The sequence below is a fragment of the Ornithorhynchus anatinus genome, chromosome 3 (assembly GCF_004115215.2).
Source record: "Ornithorhynchus anatinus isolate Pmale09 chromosome 3, mOrnAna1.pri.v4, whole genome shotgun sequence".
Classification (NCBI taxonomy): domain Eukaryota; kingdom Metazoa; phylum Chordata; class Mammalia; order Monotremata; family Ornithorhynchidae; genus Ornithorhynchus; species Ornithorhynchus anatinus.
In genome coordinates this window covers 20,574,781-20,595,137 of record NC_041730.1, presented here as the reverse complement: position 1 = coordinate 20,595,137, position 20,357 = coordinate 20,574,781, and the positions used below count along the sequence as shown (strand labels likewise).

General features: G+C 41.5%; 2 protein-coding genes across 2 annotated transcripts; both read left to right on the top strand.

Moving 5' to 3' along the window:
• Positions 1 to 7,605: 7,605 nt before the first annotated feature.
• On the top strand, positions 7,606 to 8,529 carry LOC100083109 (olfactory receptor 4C12-like). The gene has a single exon (XM_001513650.2). It carries the CDS (start codon positions 7,606 to 7,608, stop codon positions 8,527 to 8,529), a length of 924 nt encoding a protein of 307 aa, XP_001513700.2.
• An 8,154-nt stretch (positions 8,530 to 16,683) lies between these two features.
• On the top strand, positions 16,684 to 17,622 carry LOC100682157 (olfactory receptor 140-like). The gene has a single exon (XM_007666579.2). It carries the CDS (start codon positions 16,684 to 16,686, stop codon positions 17,620 to 17,622), a length of 939 nt encoding a protein of 312 aa, XP_007664769.1.
• Positions 17,623 to 20,357: the final 2,735 nt, after the last annotated feature.

Here is a 20,357-nt window from a genome sequence, read left to right as displayed (position 1 = left end):
CAACATACTTTAATAATGCCAAGTCTGAAACCTCATTTTAGGTTGAAATCAGCAAACTATTTTATTTAGGTAGAGACCTCACCTGAGGACAGATAGGCAGCTGAAACCTTTTGTGTGGGTTACAGTAAAAGTAGAACTTTATGTTGAATTGCTTCAGCTGTGTGAATGTGGGCAAGTCACTTAAATTTTCTGTGCCTCAGCTACCTCATCTGTAAAATAGGGATCAATACCATGAGCCCCATGTGGGACATAGACTATGTGTAACCTGATTAGCTTGTATCTTCTCCAACACTTAGTACAGTGCCTGGCACATAGTAAGCGCTTACCAAATACCATAAAAATAAACAAAAAAAAGCCACCTATTATGTCCAAGGGCCCTATTGGAAAAATGGTTATGGGAAGACATAGACAGAGTTTCTTCTTTAGCAGAACCATTTGATGGTCCACGTCTTAGAGAGCAGAATCAATCAGTAGTATTTACTGAGCACCTACTGCACGAAGAGCACTGTTCTAAACACCTGAGAAGGTGCAATACAATAAAATTTGTAGACATGATCTCTGCCCACAAGGTGTTATCACCCCAGATCCCCAGTGGCCAACCCTGAAAGGGATAAGCCTGATGGAAGATTAAAAAAATGTCAGGGAATTTTTGTCACAATTTAGCAAAGGAAAATCTGGATGATTGTTAAGTTGGGGACAATGCATTTATAAAACAATAGAGCATATTCTAGTGTGAGCCTTCTGATTGGTCCGGGAGGCCATCCGATTAAGGTCAGCTGCCCAGGATTGTTAGGGTCTTTGTGCTCTCATCCCTTTCATCCCCCCACTCTCTCCCTCCCTGCCAGACTCCATGAACTTGGCTGCCCTTTTGAGGTGCCCCAGTGAGGAGTGACAGCCAGGTGGAGAGGTCTTGGCTGGGGGCTGAAACATTTGAAATCCTTTCCTTTATGTGGGAAAGCAAATGACCGCGATGCCAGAGGTAGGATTTTTAGAATGTGGATTTCACCAGGAGTCACAACTTCTTCTAATTCTAAAGACAACCATGTAATTAGTGGCTGTAAAAACAGTGAACTTGACTTCACCGAACGGTGTCCATTAACCTTAGCTTGGGGGTTAATGTTTGGTCTGCCCTTGGCCAACGTGAGCCTCAAATGGATTTTTCTAGCCATAGATTCTCTTTCAAAATAGGCCACAAAACCCCAACAGGCTCTCTACTTGGGAAGTAGCATGCACAGGCCCGGGAGTTAGGAGATTTGGGTTGTAATCCCAGCTCTGCCACTGGCCTGCTGGGTGACCTTGGGAAAGTTACTTAATCTCTCTGTGCTTTAGTTTTCTCAGCTTTAAAATTAAGATGAAATAACTACTCTTCCTATGTCTTAGTTTTTAAGTCCCGTTGGGGAGAAGGACCATATCTGATATCATGATTTTGAATCTACCTCGGTATTAAGCACGGTGCTAAATATTGCTATTAGTAATAATGATGGTATTTGTTAAGCACTTACTATGTGCCAAGCACTGTTCTAAGTGCTGGGGTCAATACAAGCAAAGCAGGTTGGATACAGACCCTGTCCCACACGAGGCTCACAGTCTTAATCCCCATTAAGAAACTTGCCCAAGGTCACACAGCAGACAAGTGGTGTGGTGGAGTGTGGATTAGAACCCAGGTCCTTCTGACTCCCAGGTCTGTGCTCTATCCACTAAACCGTGCTGCATTATCAGTGTTATTAGTATTTTTATCAGACAAGATTGGTGTGTGGGAACTCTCTGATTTGGAAGTCAGTCTGATGGGAAGTCAGCCCTAGAATTCAACCCCATACCCACAAAACTGACAGAAGATAATGTCCCAAGCTTTGTATTTATGAAGTGCTAACAATTATATGATTTTTTTGTGATTCAACAAACTTATTTTTTATGATTGTCATTAATCTTTCAGTAACTATCTATATTATGACCATATCTTTAAATTATATTCATTTATTTATATTAATGTCTCCTCCCTTTAGGCTGCAAGCTCATTGTGAGCAGGAAACACCTGCCAACTCTGCTGTATTATACTCTCCCAAGCACTTAGTCCAGTGCTCTGCACATAGTAAGCTCTCAAGAAATATCACTGATGATGATATTATACCACCAGAGAGTTTACATCTTCTAAGGTTGGGACCACATCTTTTACTTTTATTTTAAGTTTCCAGATGTCTACTCCAATGGTCCACAAACAGTAAGGGCTCAATAAATCCTGAATATTAATATGTTCATTAGAGGAGAGTAGAATAGGGTAAGCTTCTATGTAAAGGTAAAAAACAATGAAAGGAGCTAATTGCCTACGAACTTGAATGTTACCCTAAAAACTTAACTGAAGAAAAGAACTACTCTGGCAGTTTCCTTGGGAAACACTCCCAACAGAGGAGATTCAGAATTCCTAGGAGTCCCAGAGTCTCACAGAGATCCCTTTAAAGATCTCGATAATCAAATGAGAGAGAGTTTTCTTGAAGATCTCGTGAAATGCCAGGTTGTCAAAGTTAGACGCTTAGAGGGGCTTCTTCTACTGATAGTAAAGTCCATTCTTACCGGTTCTCTTTGATAATGGAGATAGGGAAAAGAGGAGCACCCTGATTCTTAATTGCATGTAAAAAAGCTTCTCTTCCATGTAGAGCTGACGCTTTTTAGACTCAGACCTAGAGCAACTGGAAAAGCTTCTTCACAGAGTACATGGTCAGCACTGCAAATTCATTACACTAGAAAGATGTCCAGGATAAAAGTATCACTGGGTTAAAGAGGACTCTCGATCAATCCTTGGATGAATGGTCCATCATGGATTACTAGAGGGAAAAGGTAGGGATGTTAAATGATTCATTCCTCTTTTTTATGGTATGTATTAAGCCCTTACTATGTGCCAGACGCTGTAGTGAGCTCTAGTAAGCTCTATGTACCAAGTACTGTAGTAAGCTCATCAGGATGGACAAAGTCCATGTCTCACGTGAGGCTCACAGTCTTAATCCCCATTTTACAAATGAGGAAACTGAGGCACAAAGAACTGAAGTGACTTGCCAAAGGTCCCTCAGCAGACATGTGGTGGTGTTGGGATTAGAACGTAGGTCTTCTGACTCCCAGACCTGTGATCTCTCCACTAGGCATAGTGCTTCTCACAATATTAGGATGGATGTTCCAGGAGAAAACCTATCACAAGTTTCTCCAAGCAACCTATTGTCAATTTTTGGAGTCAGAATCCGGTCTAGACTCAGTAATAATATCTCTTATCCTTTTATGATTGGGATGTGAACACTAATGGATGACTGATTTCAATATGCTATTCTTATTGAGTCTTTTGAAGCTTCCTAATCTGATCAAGTTTGTGACCTGAGCGAGTCAGAACTACAAGGTCCAACACATGACCTAGGAGAAAATGACCATAGACCCAGAGTGTTCCACATGTAAGTCTTGAGGCTCGGATGGCTTTTATCTCTGAATTCTCCAGAGAAGATTCATTTTAAGAAATTTCATCGAAATTGATGGAACTAAAATGATTGATAATAGACTTGATTCTGAGAATACTTATTAATTATTTCTTTGCAAGATGACTGTACTGTGTAGCTGAAGTTACTGAACAGTTTTCTGCAGTAGGATTTCACTAAAATAAATATGCGCTGTCAAAGGGACTGCAGATTTGAGCTTCTAACCTTAGGTGTCACATTTTGGGGGGCTCTGAGGTGAATGCTGTTGGTGTCACTGACTTTCAGAGCTTTTTTACTCTGATTCTAGGGCCACGGACTGCTTGCAAAACAGAGTCAAGCCCGGCTACTCCATTTTCCACGTGGCCTGGGCCACTCCAAGGTAAGTTATCAAACAAATTGACACCCAGGGTGTGCAGTGAAAACTTTTTCCAGAAGTCCATCCTCACCAAGATGACTAACTCTTATTTGAAGGAACATAAGTCTGAAAAACAGAGCAAAATGCAAATTTTTCTTAGCAGTGTTAAACGAGCAGCTTTGTTTTCAGGGGAACAAGAATTTTCTGCCACTTATCAGCTGTTTGACTTTGGGCAAGTCACTTCACTTCTCTCTGCCTCAGTTCCCTCATCTGTAAAATGGGGATGAAGACTGTGAGCCCCACATAGGACAACCTGATTACCTTGTACCTACCCAGCGCTTAGAACAGTACTTGGCACATAGAAAGCACTTAACAAATACCAAAATTATTATTATTGTGTTTAGTGCTATTCCACCAAAAGAGGTGGAATCTATATTGCTGACATGAAATGTGAGCATATAGCTTCTCTAGTTTTCCATTTCAGATATCACTTTAATTTTGTGTGTAACATTTGGATATATTACTTTGTATATTTATGAGATATATTTTTGTACAAACAAGTTTGAAAATTGAGGTATTCAGATATATATTTCCAGAAATAGAAATGTAATGTATGTAATTTTGTCAAAGCTAATTAACATTGTTAATGATAAGAAACTTGCTAGTCTTGAAATTGTTGTGTATGTTAACCATTTTAACAAACTGATGCTAAAAGCTAAGACTATGGCTTTACTATATCCCAGAGTGAAATATAGTCATAAATGCAGCTAAGACTTTATTTAGTAATGAAAAGTTCTAACCTCTTCAACTTTTTCTAACTTCCAATTTGTATTTCTTAGATAGATAGCCAAGAACTTGGTCTGAAAGATAATTTGAAGTAGTTTTGGGGGTTCCTTTATTCTCTTCATCCAGGACTGTCATTCTCTTGGCCTAGGGGATAGAGCATGGGCCTGGGAGTCAGAAAGATCTGGGTTCTAATCCCTATTCTGCTACTTGTCTGCTGTGCACCCTTGAGCAAGTCACTTAATTTATCTGTGCTTCAGTTACCTCATCAATAAAATGGAGTTTAAGACTGTGAGCCCAAGGTGGGGCAGGAAGCGAGTCCATCCTGACAGCCTTGTATCTAGCCAATAATAATAATAACGATGTTATTATTACCGATAGTAATTATTAATATTACTTAATTATTACTGATTATTAATGATGCTGGTGTCACCTTCACAATGTCGCCAAGATCTGCCCTTTCTTTCCATCCAAATTGCTGTCGTGTTGGTACAAGCTCTCATAATATCCTGACTGGATTATTGTGTCAGCCTCCTCTCTGATCTCCCTTCCTCTTGTCTCTCCCCACTCCAGTCTATTCTTCATTTCACTGCCTCGATCATCTTTCTACAGAAACGCTCTGGGCATGTCACTCCCCTCCTCAAAAACCTCCAGTGGTTGCCTATCAACCTTCCCATGAAACAAAAACTCCGCACTCTTGGCTTCAAAACTCTCCATCACCCTGCCCCCTCCTACCTCATTTCTCTTCTCTCTTTCTACTGCTCACCCTCTACACTCCGCTCCTCTGCCACTCACCTCCTCACCGTCCCCCATTCACACCTATCACAGATAGAGACAATACCTGCCCAATGACGGGCAAGTGCTCAATAAATACTATTGAATGAATGAATGTTATTTATTAAGCACTTACTATGTGCCAAGCATTGTTCTAAGCGCTGGGGGGTGCAGGGTAATCAGGTTGTCCCACTGGGGGCTCACGGTCTGAATCCCCATTTTACAGATGAGGAAACTCAGGCACCGAGAAGTGAAGTGATCTGCCCAAAGTGACACAGCTGACAAGTGGTGGAGCCAGGATTCTTTCAATTCAATAATATTTATTGAGCACTTATTATGTGCAGAGCACTGTACTAAGCGCTTGGAATGTACAAACCCATGACCTCTGACTCCCAAGCCCGTGCTCTTTCCACTGAGCCACATTACGGTGTCTGGCATATAGTTTAGTGCTTAAAAAATTCCTTAACCCCCACACCCCAAAACCGCAGAAACAGCACTCGAGCAGGTCAGCTAGAGGGGGGTGAAGGAGTCGTCTCAGAGTTAGGGTGGCTAATCATTGGGATTGATATTGGACAGCACAGTTTTTAGCTGGTGTGCCCCATGTCTGCTACTTCTGGTAATGATAATGGTAGTAAGAATAATAGTTGTTGTAACAGTAGTGAAATAATTGGAGAAGCAGCATGGCATAGTGGATAGAGCACGGGCCTGGGAGTCAGAAGGTCATGAGTTCTAATTCCAGCTCCATCACTGGTCTGCTGGGTGACCTTCCCTGGGCCTCCGTTACCTCATCTGTTAAATGAAGATTGAGATTGTGAGCCCAACATGGGACGGGGACTGTGTTCTCCCTGATCGGCTTGTACCCGCCCCAGAGCTAGAACAGTGACTGGCATACAGTAAGCACTTAACAAATATCTTAATAATAATAATTATAATCATCATTATTATTATAATAGAAAGATTTATTGAAATCCAAGTGGTATGGTGCACTATTCTGTCCCATATTTTTATTTGCAACACCCCACCTTCCTCTGCCTCACTCTAGCTCCCGAGTTCCATAGCTCAGAAGTGACGTCTGTGTTCATGTGGACCTGGAAGGGGAACGTGAAGCCTCTGTGGGGGCTTCAGAAGTTCCCCTGGAGAAACGCTTGAGGTTCTGGTGAACTTGACAGACTTCTGCAAAGCGGCATGTATGCTATCGTCAGGTGGCCCTATGGGCCCATCAAGAATCTGTGAAGTCTGTCGGGGGGCCTCTTTACAGCCCCTTCTTTTGCTCCTCAGGATACATAGAAGGATTTGCCTCACCAGACCTGTAATACTGGTCTCTATGAATATAGTTTACCCTTATTGTTTATTGTAGAACATCTGTGTCCAACCTGATTGTTTTGTATCTACTCCAGAGCCTAGTCAGTGCCTGGCACATAGCAAAGTACCTGACACTTAACAAATTATTACTATTATTATTAAGTGCCATCGAGTCATTTCTGATTCATAGCGACTCCATGGATGTACTTTCTCCAGAACGACCTGTCCTCTGTTATAATCTGGAACCTTTCTAAAGGTTCTTCTGTTATCACTGTTATGGTCTCTATCCATCAAGCTGCTGGTCTGCCTCTTCCATGTTTTCCCTGGATTTTCCTAGCATTAGTGTCTTCTCCAGAGAATTAGTCCTCCTGATTATGTGTCCAAAATATGCTAGTAAAAGTCAAGTCATTTAGGCTTCCAAAGACCACTTTGGCTTAATTTGCTCCAAAATCCATTTGCTTGTTTCTCGGGCAATCCATGGTATTCGCAAAAGTCTTCTCCAACACCACATTTCAAAAGAATCGATGTTCTTTCTATCCTGTTTTTTCACTGTCCAGCTTTCAGACTCATACACTGTTGCTGGAAACACCATAGAGTTGTCAATGTATTTTTGTGGTAATTGTTACATCAGCACGTTTCATGACTTTTTCCAGGCTCTTATACCATTAAAAAAGAAGCGAGGGAGCCGGGATTAGAACCCAGGTCCTTTGGCTCCCAGAACTTATGCTCTATCTATTGAACCCTCTGCTTCCCCAGATTCATATGAAGCAAAAAATTTCCACTGGAAATTCATTTCAAAAAGTTTGCCTGATCCTATGTGGTCATTGAGAGTATAGCTATGGCATAGGCTTTGAGAGCATCAGAAAAGCAGCATCGATAATAACGATGACCATTGTTTTTCCAGGTGAAAGTGACCTGGCCAGTGAACTCAATACCTACATGGAACAGATGGAAAATCATACGGTGACCGAATTCATTTTATTGGGACTTACGCAGAATTCAGAAATGAGGCAAATATTTTTTGTCACATTTCTAATCATCTACATTGTAACTCTTCTGGGCAACATGCTCATCGTGGTAACCATAGGCAGCAGCAAGGCTCTGTCCACCCCCATGTATTTCTTCCTCTCTCACTTGTCTTTTATTGACGCTAGTTATTCTTCCTCTTCTGCCCCCAAAATGCTCATCGATTTGTCTTCTGGGGAGAAAACGATCACCTTCAATGACTGCATGACTCAGGTCTTTACCGAGCACTTGTTCGCCGGGGCCGAGATCGTCCTCCTCATGGCGATGGCCTACGATCGCTATGTGGCCATCTGTAAGCCCCTGCACTACACGGCCATCATGAGTCAACGCCTTTGTAGTCTGCTGGTGGGGGTGGCCTGGACGGGAGGCTTCCTTCACGCAACCATCCAGGTCCTCTTCATGGTCCAGGTGCCGTTCTGTGGCCGCAACACGATGGATCACTTCATGTGTGATCTATTCCCTTTGCTGACACTCAGTTGCTCCGAAACCCAGGTCCTCGGTCTGCTCGTCGTGGCCAACAGCGGGGCCATGTGCATGTTAAGTTTTTTCCTTTTGGTGGTTTCTTACATTGTCATCTTGCATTCCCTGAAAGCTCACGTTTCTTCAGGGAGACGCAAGGCCCTTTCGACTTGTGTCTCCCACATCACCGTGGTCATCTTATTCTTTGTCCCTGCTATATTCGTGTATGTACGGCCTGTGGCCACCCACCCCATGGACAAGTATGTGGCTGTATTTTACACGCTCATCACCCCTATGTTAAACCCATTCATCTACACAGTGAGGAACTCAGAGGTGAAAAATGCCATGATGAAACTATGGAACAGAAAAGTGAAATAAGTGGCATGATAAGATTATGGTAGTCTCAAGGACCATAAAAGAAAGGAAAAAAGAGAAGAGGATTTTTGCTGATACTTTAGAGAAAACTATTGAATCATTAAGAAATCTTGGTTTTCAATTTGAATAAATGCTGAGCCCTTATTTCCTCTTCCTCTCCCTTCCATGATTTTGTGACTTGCTCCTGTGATTCTTCTCCCCTCCCATTTCCACAGCACTTACGTATATAACTGTAATTTATTTGTTTGTATTGATGCCAGTTTCCCCCGCCTGGACTATAAACTCTCTGTGGGCAGGGATTATGTCTATTTATTATTGTATTGTACTTTCCCGAGATCTTAGTACAGTGATCTGCACACAGTAAGTGCTCAATAAATATGATTGAAGTGAACTGAATTCAATTCCTGAGCAGGAAAGGATTTGCAGGGGTCATCAACTTCTGAGAAGCAGCGTGGCTCAGTGGAAAGAGTCCGGGCTTGGGAGTCAGAGGTAATGAGTTCGAATCCCGGCTCTGCCACTTGTCAGCTATGTGACTGTGGACAAGTCACTTAACTTCTCTGTGCCTTACTTACCTCATCTGTAAAATGGGGATTAAGACTGTGAGCCTCACGTGGGACAACCTGATTACCCTGTATCTACCCCAGCACTTAGAACAGTGCTCTGCACATAGTAAGAGCTTAACAAATACCATAATTATAATTATTATTATTATTAATTAACCCTCCTTTTTCCTCATTTGATTTTCTCTTTCCCAATGGTGGTGTTGAATAACATTGATTCATTTTACTTTCTTAGATTCTGGGATATTCATTCAATCTGCAAAATCTTGAGAAGCATAAAATATTCTGTGTTGTGTTTTTAGACATAATAATAATAACAACAATGGTACATATTAATTTCTTATTATGTGCCAGGCACCATCCTAAACTCTGGGGTGGATACAAGCAAAGCGGGTTGGACATAGTCCCTGTCCTACGTGGGGCTTCCTGCCTCAATCTCCATTTTACAGATGAGGTAATGGAGGCACAGAGAATTGAAGTGACTTGCCCAAGGTCAAACAGAGTAGACAAGTGACAGTGGTGGGATTAGAACCCATGACCTTCTGACTCCTAGGCCTACGCCCTATCTACTATGCCATGCGGCTTCTCAACAGGCTGGATTTAGTCCCTGTCGAGCTCATGGTCCAAGAGGGAGAACAATTATTGAATAACCATTTTGCAGATGAGGAAACTGAGGCACAGAGAAGTTAAGTGACTTACCCAAGGTCATACAGCAAGCAACTTGCCCAAGGTAATACAGCTAGCAAGTGGCTGAACTGGGATAAAAACCCAGGTCCTTTGACTTCCAGGTCCTTGTTTTTTCCCTAGGTCATGCTGCTTCTCCATGTCCCACTCTGTGTTTGTCAGCAGAGGCACAGACAGCTATCCAGGAATGAGATAGACACCACACTGCACCACCATACCACACACCACCAGCTGTTCTGTGAAAGCAGTGAGAACAAACTTTGACACCTTGGCAAGATTTGTCTGTGCCATTCATTAATCAATGGTATTTAATAAGCACTTACTTTAAGCAGACCACTATGCTAAGAGCTTGGGAGAGCAAAATATAACCCTATTGTACTGTTCTGTTAATAAGATGCTTTCTATTTCAATCGGATAAATCACACTTGATATGCTGGGAGATTTCCATGAGAAGGTTTAATTTCCTTTTCAGTTGGGAGTCAAAGCTAAAGCCACCAGATTTTAATTACTAAATTACTCTGTCAATTTGTAATGTAGAAGACTACATCGATACAGTCGTATTGTACTTAGTACAGTACTTTGCACACAGTAAGCACTCAGCAAATAGGATTGAATGAATGGTAAGCTCCTTGAGTAGTGGAAGTATTAGAATTTGTTGAGTACCCACTGGGTGCAGTACACTGTAATAAACATTTGGAAAGTCCTAAACAAGGAAGTGAAACTTGTTCTGCCCTTAAAGACCTTTTTTCATGGTATTTGTTAAGTGCTCACTATATGCCAGGAACTGTTCTAAGCATTGGGGTAGATCAGGTTGGACACAGTCCATGACCCACATGGGGCACACGGTCTAAATCTATATTTTACAGTTGAGGGAACTGAGGCATGGAGAACTGAAGTGACTTGCCCAAGTGCAAACAAGTGCCAGAGCCAGAATTAGAACCTAGGTCCTTCTGACTCCCAGATCCAGGGTCTATCCACTAGGCCATGCTGCTTCTGTCTCTTCCACTCTAGGGAAAGGAATGCATCTTTTACCTCTGTTTTTCCCCAAAGTGCTAAATATAGAGGTCTGCAAACACTCAGTAAATCCTTGACCATGTACAGGCAAATTATAGGTTATAAACTCAAGCAGCTAAGAAGATGTTAAAATGAAAATCAGGGCTATTTTCAGACCTCCACAAGTTCATTTCAAATGGAAATATAATTGCATGTGTGTCACCTTTGCCTAATTGGGATCTCATACCACTGGGATCTCATTACCAAGGGTTAAAGTACTCTATGAAACTTACTTCCTGTTAGAACTTGAAAGCCCGCTGAGAAAATATTTTCTAATGGCGTCTTGATGATGTATTTATAATTCAAGAGAGTAAACCTGACCTTCTCACTAGAATCTGGCAATTCCAGCAAAATTTCCAAGGTCATCCCTTTCCTTCCTTTGTATATTCCACTGCATCCTGGACATCAGGACATGGGGTGCATACAAACAAGCTCTTAGGTAAAGCTCATATCTCAGGAAACAGTGACCGGAATTAAATTATGGAGTGATGGAGAAAGAGGTGTTCTGCCTCAACCATACCCTTTAACTTGTTTCAACATCAATTAATTATTATTGATTGCCCAACTGTAGATTTGAAGGACATTCTTGCCTCAATTTCCTGGAAGAGGAGGGAAATATCTATCACCAATCAAGAAGTTTTGACATTTCTACGATCAAGTGCAAGCGTAAGTTTTCCATTCTGGATACCTTTTGGGTAGATATTTTCGACAGGAACAGTAGCTGTTAACTCCCTGTTCACCTCACATTTCTAAGATGTTTGGGTGGAGGAGTGGATTTCATACTTGAAATACTTATTTGCTAGGGATTTTCCAGAGGGATGTTAAAGCAAGTAAACAAAATCAGAGAAATAGGATTTCTGCATCAAAACCAGCTTATATAACATGCCTCATTAAAGAAAATTACAGTCAATATTGTTCCCTTTTATTTGAGTAAAAAAAACCACTTTGCCCAAATCATTTTAGTCAAATTTTCAGTCTGCCTGCTTTATATTTGGAAAATTTTCATTTTAGAGATCTTCCCATTTTAAGATTAGTCCACTGTTCACCAAGGAAGGTGATTTAGTGCTAGATATGGGAGGTGGTAAAGAGGAAGAGAGGATCTGAGATTGAGGATGAGTGAGACTTCAGAGAAGAATAGTTGCAACCAGTAGTCAATGGTACTTAGTGAGCGCTTACTATATGCAGAGCACTATACTAAGCACATGGAAGAGTACAGTCCAACAGAGCTAGTAGACGCAATTCCTTCTCACAATAAGTTTACAGTCTAGAGAGTGCTGCTTTTACAACTTTGTCTTGTCTTACGTGGACGAGTCATCTCTGACCCATAGCAACACCTTGAACACATTTCTCCCAGAACACCCCACCTCCATCAACAAACTTTCTGGTAGGGGATTCATAGAGTTTTCTTGGTAAAAATCCGTAAGCGGTTTACCACTGCATCTTTCCGCACAGTAAACTTGAGTCTCTGCTCTCGACTCTCTCCCGTGCCGATGATGCCCAGCACAGGTGAGTTTTGACTTGTAGCAGATTGCCTTCCACTCTCTAGCCACTGCCAAGCTAGGAATGGAATGGAGTGGACAGGCCTCTGCTTGACTCTCCCTCCCGTAATCGAGATTGGTAGAGTACTGGAAATTCTCAGAAATCACAGTAGCAATGGCACTAAAGAGAAGATAAAAGTCCATTCTCTCTGTGTACTTTTCCAAGCCCTTAGCTCAGTGTTTTGCACCCAATAAGTGCTCAATAAATACCACTGACTGATGGATGGATGAATGAAAGTTGGTTAAGGAAGAGGGTTTCAGTGTAAAGTTGTGGATTTCCTTCATCTTGGGTACCAAATGGACTAAAGTCGACAATACATAGGGCCAGTTTAGTTCAAGAGCAATAATTAAGACATATATTTCAAAGAGAAATGATAAGCAGTTCTGAATATGAAGCTTCCTAGAAAATTCAGTCAAGACAGTTCAAGTTGTATGAAGAACACAAAGTCTGTGCCTCTCTTTGGTTGACGGCCAAGAAAAATTATACAGTAAGATTGTTGTGGGCAGGGAATGTGTCTGCCAACTTTGTGCTATTGTACTCTCCAAAGCACTTTATACAGTGCTCAGCACATAATAAGCATGAGATAAATTCATTCAATCGTATTTAGTGAGTGCTTACTGTGTGCAGAGAACTGTACTAAGCGCTTGATCTCATTAATGATGATGATGATCAATCAGTCAATCTGCAGGGCACTGTACTAAATGATTGAGAGAGTACAACACAACAGTATAAAAGAAATAATCTCTGCCCATAATGATTTCACAGTCTAGAGGAGAGAAAGACATTAATGTAAGTAATGGATGCTGATTTTCTCTGGAAATGACTCAAATCCATCACTTTTAATATCATTACTGTGATCTGAAAGACCTAGGTAAATGAGAAAGGATGATGCCTGAAGTGGTATTTTATTCTGAGAAGAAGAACTGGAAGAGGATGGATAGCAGAAGATAGAAGATCCTGGCATATGGGACTGGTTATCATCACTGATCCCTCAAGTGTGGGGGAAGGTGAACCGAAAGACTACATAACTAGCTTAATTTACTCAAAAGTGTGGCCACCTAGGAGAAAGGAGGAGCAGCAGATCTGTCTGCTGTAGACCACTTAGAGTGACTTTCAGAACAGAGGCTTGGGTAGTTGGAGAACCTGAGTCTGAAATGAAAACACCACCAGGCATCAGGGCTAGCAAATTCCTCAGTGCTACAGAGGACAATTTCTACATATGCATGATGGCGTAAAGATGACCTGTTTTGTGTACAAAGCTACCTTAAGCATGACTAGTTTGGGGCAGACAAGACTGATGTTTCTTAAACTGTCCTTAATCTGTCTTAATATGTCCTGTCATGGCAGCAGAATCACTTCTTGGGCAAACAAAATTTGGAGACTTTCTAATCTCATCCCCAAGTTGTCTCCTGAAGAGGTCCTGTGAAAGGGTTCAGAACCTACCAAGCTGGAAGCTGGGGGAGGAGAGCTGCACAAAAAGTCAGTAGCGCTCCATCTGGTTGATGTCCCAGAAGAATTAATTATTTTCTTAGAAAATGACTCAATTCTAACTCATTAAAAGAACACCACTGGGGCCTAAGGAACCTAGTACACCTCATAAAACAGAGAACTGTCATTTCTCACAGAGGGATCTTGTCATTTTTGGCCCAGAATAGACCTACACTATGTGGTCATTTGAAAAAAAAGCTCATCAAAGAGCAGGTTAAATTATTTCCTGTTGCGGGATGACTTCCCTAAACCATGATTGATCAATCAATCATTTGTATTTATCGAACACTTACCACTATGTGCAGAATACTGTATTAAGACCTTGGGACAGTACAATATAACAGAGATGTTCTCTGCCCACGACGCACTTACAGTCTACAGTCATTATTGACAAGCGTTACTCACCCAGAGAAGTATCACACAGGTCTATAAGCTCTTGACCACTGGATTGAAAATAATAATAATAATAGTAACCATAATGATAATGATGATGGCATTTGTTAAGTGCCAAGCACTGTTCTAAGCCTTGAGGTAGGTCCAAGCTAAACAGTTTGTTCCATGTGGAGCTCACAGTCTTAATCTCCATTTTACAGATGAGGTCACTGAGGCACAGAGAAGTTAAGTGGCTTGCCCAAGTGGGAAGTGGCGGAGGAAGGATTAGCATACCCCCTATGACTCCCAAGCCCGTGCTCTTTCCACCAAGCCAAAGCAGCCATATATCCCCTAGGCGCCTCAATCAATCAATTTACTGCTGGTATTTGTTGTTTGCTTACTCTATGCAGGACATTACACTAAACACTTGAAATGGTATGATATCAATCAGTGATATTTAATTAATAATAATAATAAATAATAGAGTAATTAATACTCTACTAAGCACTTGCATGGCATACAGAAAGCACTTAAATACCATTATTATTATTATTAGGAAATTTAATTACTATACTAAGTACTTAGGAATACACAGTACAATAGAATAGGTAGAAGTGAACCCTGCCCACAAGGAGCTTACAGTCTAGTGGTGGAGACAGACATTAAAATAAATTACAGCCTGGGGGGAAAGGGCTGAGAATAAGGCTATGGAAGTAAGGGCTGAGGAGCTAAGAGTGGGGTGAATATCAAGGGCTTAAGGGACACAGATCTAAGTGTGTAGGTGATGGAGGAGGGAGGGCAAATAAGGAAATGAGGGCTTAATTAGGAAAGGCCTTTTAGGGTTGGTAGATACCATCCCTAGCCTCGAGGAACATTCCATCTGCCAAGTGCGGGTCATTGCTTTCCCACAAATGCAGGATGTGACACTGGGGCACATCTGGATCCATTAGAGATCTGATAGAAAAGCAGCGTGGCCCAGTGACAAGAGCACGGGCTTGGTAGTCAGAGGACCTTGGTTCTAAACCCGGTTCCGCCACTTGTCTGTTGTGTGACCTTGGGTAAGCTGCTTCACTTCTCCGTGCCTAAGTGACCTCCTCTGTAAAATGGGGATTAAGACTTTCAGCCCCAAGTGGGACACCTTAATTACATTGTATTACTCAAGTGCTTACAACAGTGCCTAGCACATAGTAAGCACTTATTATGGTGTTGGATTAGAAAGGACCTAATTTTTATTAATGGTATTTGTTTAGTGCTTACTATGTGCCAGAAATTGTACTAAGCACTGGGGATGATATGAGATAATCAGGTTGGGCACAGTCCATGTCCCACATGGGATTCACAGTTTTAATCCCTACTTTACAGATGAGGGAACTGAGGCACAAAGAAATGAAGTGACTTGCCCAAGCTTGCCCAGCACACAAGTGGCAGAGTCAAGATTAGAACCCAGGTCCTCAGAATCCCAGGCCCGTACTATTTCCACTAGGTCCTGCTGCTTCTCTCTGAGGAATGAGAGCCTTGAACACTGTTCCCTTCGCAATGATGTGCTGCGTCTCATTGCTATTGTTATGATTGTGGTTGTTAATTTATTGTTTCAGCTTCATTCACTTTGTCATTTCTTCTGTGTGTTGTCACCAGTTCCGTTACCCTCTTCCTTCTTTTTCAGTCTGCAAGCCCCCTGCAGGACAGGGACTGTGTCAAAATACTACCCTTTCCCAAAGGTTAGTACGATGCTTTGCACAAAAAAAGCTCAATGAAAGCAAAAAATGGTAATGGTAATTGCAATAATGATAAATAGAATGACAACAATAATTCAGAGAAAACAGATTTACAGTTTTTAACAAACTAGTGCATTTTTTCATCTGTTTACCAGCCATAAATGAAATTCATTGTCCCATCCCTGAAAGCCATTAAGTTCCACACACAAAAGGTAATCTTGGGTAGGGGAATGATGAGAATAAAGAAATCAAAGATTTCAGATGAAAGGTGGAAGAAAATTGCCCTAGAGAACTCTACTAGCTGAAGTCTCATTTTTCTATGTGGAATATAGCCTTTAAGCGTCCTTCATAAAACAACCCTTTATATTCCGGAAAACTGTTCACACTAAATAACCCAATCCCTCTCATTTTACATCGTGGGACCTTTGTTTCATTTCTTTAATCATTCCTGTTACTCTCCACCTGACCCTTTCCTTGTTTTCCATATTTAATTTAAACTATCGGGCACCAACTGGGCAGAGATGTTTATGAGGCCCAATCAATGTTGAGTAGGATGGAAGGATTACATCATAGATCATTAATCAGTAGCACCACGGCATTGATTTACATTCCACTTTGGTTCTCCCAGTCAAAATCTTATCACATCTTTCTATCACTGTGAATATCCAACTCTTGTCACTATCTCTGGTGTAAATTTGTTCTCATTTTCAGGTAAATCTACTTTTCCTTACACGTTCATTTTCACGATGCATGACCCAGAGATCAAATACAATGTAACGGAATTTATCCTACTGGGACTGACGCAGGATCCACATCTGCAGAAAATCTTCTTCGTCGTGTTTCTAGTGTTTTTTATTTTCACCGTGGGGGGAAATCTGCTCATCGTGACAACCATTACCTTCAGCCACACTCTTTCTGCTCCGATGTACTTCTTTCTCACCTACCTGGCCTTTATAGATGCCTGCTACACCTGTGTCACCACCCCTAAAATGATCACAGACTTGCTCTACAGGAGGAGAATCATCTCCTTCAATGACTGCATGGCCCAGCTCTACTTAGCCCATTTCTTGGGCGGCTCGGAAATCATTCTCCTTATAGTGATGGCTTATGACCGCTATGTAGCCATCTGTAAACCACTGCATTACGTGATCACTATGAGCCGGCGTGTTTGCCGTTTGTTGGTGGGAGTGGTGTGGATGGGTGGCTTACTTCATGCAACAGTGCAGATTCTCTTTATGTTCCAACTCCCCTTCTGTGGACCCAATGTCATCGACCACTTCATGTGTGACTTGTTCCCTTTGCTGAAACTCGCCTGCGCCGACACCTACGTCCTGGGGCTCGTGGTGGCGGCCAACAGTGGGGTGATGTGCATGCTAATCCTAGCCATGTTGCTTGTCTCATATATCGTCATACTGCGCTCCCTGAAAACTCAAAGTTCGGAGGGGAGACGCAAAGCCCTGTCCACCTGCGGCTCCCACTTCACCGTTGTGATCTTATTCTTTGTCCCCTGTATCTTCACATACACCCGACCTGTGTCCACCTTAGCTGTAGATAAACTAGTGACAGTATTTTTTGCTATCATCACTCCCATGTTAAACCCCATAATCTACACTGTAAGAAATACAGAGGTGAAAAAGGCCATAAGGAATTTATGGAACCGAAGAGTGGTTATGGCTGCACGATAAATAGCTTGGAAAGGAAATGATTTTGTTTATGCAGACAGAAAAAGAGAGAACAGAATAGTCACGAATTTTTTTCTGAAGAATGAACAATATGACTTTCCTCTCCATCCAAACTGCTCCACGTTAATACAATCAGTCATCCTATTCCGCCTGTATTACTGTATCAGCCTTCTTGCTGACCTCCCAGCCTCCTGTCTCTCCCCATTCCTATCCATGCTTCACTCTGCTGCCTAGATCATTTTTCAACATTCAGAACATGCCACCCAATTCCTTAAAATACTCTAGTGTTTGTCATCCACCTCTGTGTCATACAAAAGTGCCTCACCATTGGTTCTAAAGCACTCAATCAACTGGCTCCCACCTGCCTCATCTCACTACTCTCCTATTAAAGCCCAGCCCACACACTCCTCTCCTCTAATGCTAACCTTCTCACTATACCTTGTTCTCGGCTGTCTCATCGCCGACCCTCGCCCAAGTCCTGCCTCTGGCCTGGATTGTCCTCCACCCTCAAATCCAACTGACAATTACTCTCCCCCCATTCAAAGCTTTATTGAAGGTATATCTTCTCCAAGAAACCTTCCCCGATTAGGCATCACCCCCCTTCTCCAACTCCCTTCTGTGTCATCCTTTCATCCTGACTTGCTCTGTTTGTTCTACTCTGCTCCCCCCAGCCCCACAACACTTATGAATGTATCTATAATTCATTTATTTATATATCTGTTTCCCTGCTTCTAGACTGTAAGCTCTTTGTGAGCAGGGAATGTGTCTCTTTATTGTTGTACTCTCCCAAGCACTTAGTATAGTGTTCTGCACACAGTAAGAGCTCAATAAATTTGATTGAATGAATGAATGAAGAGTTCTGTATGAGGGAGTAAGTGGAATATGCATGTGAATTCCTCTTTATTGACTTTTAAAGTATCCGTGCCCCACTGAATAATAGTTGATAAACTGTACATTCATTTTTTCTAAGTATTACATTAGCAAAAAACTCAGATTGATTACCTGTTTTTCTGAGACCATTCTGGTGCCATTCCTGGTTTTATTAGTGGGAAAGGAACTAAGAAATACTTCCTTGACTGGAATGAAGAGAAGGACATCTGAAAGAAATTGGAGGGGCATTAACTTAAGCTCTCCTGAAAACTGGACCACATGACAGAAGCAGCATGGCTTAGTGGAAAGTGCACAGGCTTGGGAGTCAGAGGATGTGAGTTCTAATCCCGGCTCCACCAACTGTCTGCTGTGTGACCTTGGGAAAACCACCTAACTTCTCTGTACCTCAGTTACCTCATCTGGCAAATGAGGATTAAGACTATAAGCCCCAAGTGGGACAACCTGATTACGTTGTATCTACCCCAGTGTTTAGAACAGTGCTTGGTACATAGTGATCTTTTAACAAATGCAATTTCATTATCCCCTTCTAGACTGTGAGCCCGTTGCTGGGTAGGGATTAACTCTGTTGCTGAATTGTACTTTCCAAGTGCTTAGTACAGTGTTCAGCACACAGTAAGTGCTTAATAAATACAACTGAGTAAATGAATGAATAACAACTAGTGAATATTGAATTTCATTCATTCAATAGTGTTTATTGAGTGCTTACTATATGCAGAGCACTGTAAGAGATTTGGTCCACTGTTTGAAGCAACACATGATTTCTGCAATTATGGGTGTAATAGAGCTGAGCAGTCAACCCTGAAGAGTTCTCTCTTGATGGTTAGACAGATTTTGTTGTGTCAAGTCAGCTAAATCCTTGAACTCTGCTCCAAACGTTAGGGATTTGGCAAGATTCACATAAGTACCAGAGAGGCAGAATAGCTTAGTGGAAAAAGTGTGAAATTGGGACTCAAAGTACCTGGATTCTAATCCTAGTCTACTAGTTGCTTGCTGTGTGACTGTGGGAAAGTCACTTACATTCTCTTCACTTTAGTTTCCTCATTTTTAAAATAGGGATTAACTATCTCTTGTCCTTCCATTTAGATTGCCAACCCTGTGTGGGTCAGGTACTCTGTCAGACATGATTACTGTTATTACTACCATCATTATTATTAATGAAATATGATGTTATTATATGATTATATAATCTAATGCTAAAATATACAATATTATATATTATATTATATTATATTATATTATATATATAATGCTATAGCTTGGTTCAGTGGAAAGAGCATGGGCTTGGGAGTCAGAGGTCATGGGTTCGAATCCCTGCTCTGCCACTTTTCAGCTGTGTGACTATGGGCAAGTCACTTAACTTCTCTGTGTCTCAGTTACCTCATGTGTAAAATGGGGATTAACTGTGAGCCTCACGTGGGACAGCCTGATTTTCCTGTATCTACCCCAGTGCTTAGAACAGTGCTCTGCACATAGTAAGTGCTTAACAAATACCAACATTATTATTATTATTATTAATGAAAGTATAATATTGCATAATGATATCATCTCATAATATAGTATATGTTATTATACTGTGATAATAATAATGATAATAATAACCCATAGCATTGAGCATTGTATATAGGTCCACAGCTGACCCAGGATTATCCTGTTCCAGGAGATGGTGCTTTAGCTCAAGAATGAGTTATCCAACTAGAATGGAAAACTAATCAAGTTAATGGGGAATTCTTTAGTTGTAACAATCACTTTATTGCTTTAGTTCTGCCTTTGCCCATTGCTCCTGGGGGTGAGGAACTGCTGTTTATTGGATGAGGGATAATTTATTTGAAGTCAAGTATTACATCACC

Excerpts from the sequence above, each read along its gene's own strand:
- LOC100682157 (XM_007666579.2), top strand. The coding sequence starts at position 16,684 with ATGCATGACCCAGAGATCAAATACAATGTAACGGAATTTATCCTACTG.
- LOC100083109 (XM_001513650.2), top strand. The coding sequence starts at position 7,606 with ATGGAACAGATGGAAAATCATACGGTGACCGAATTCATTTTATTGGGA.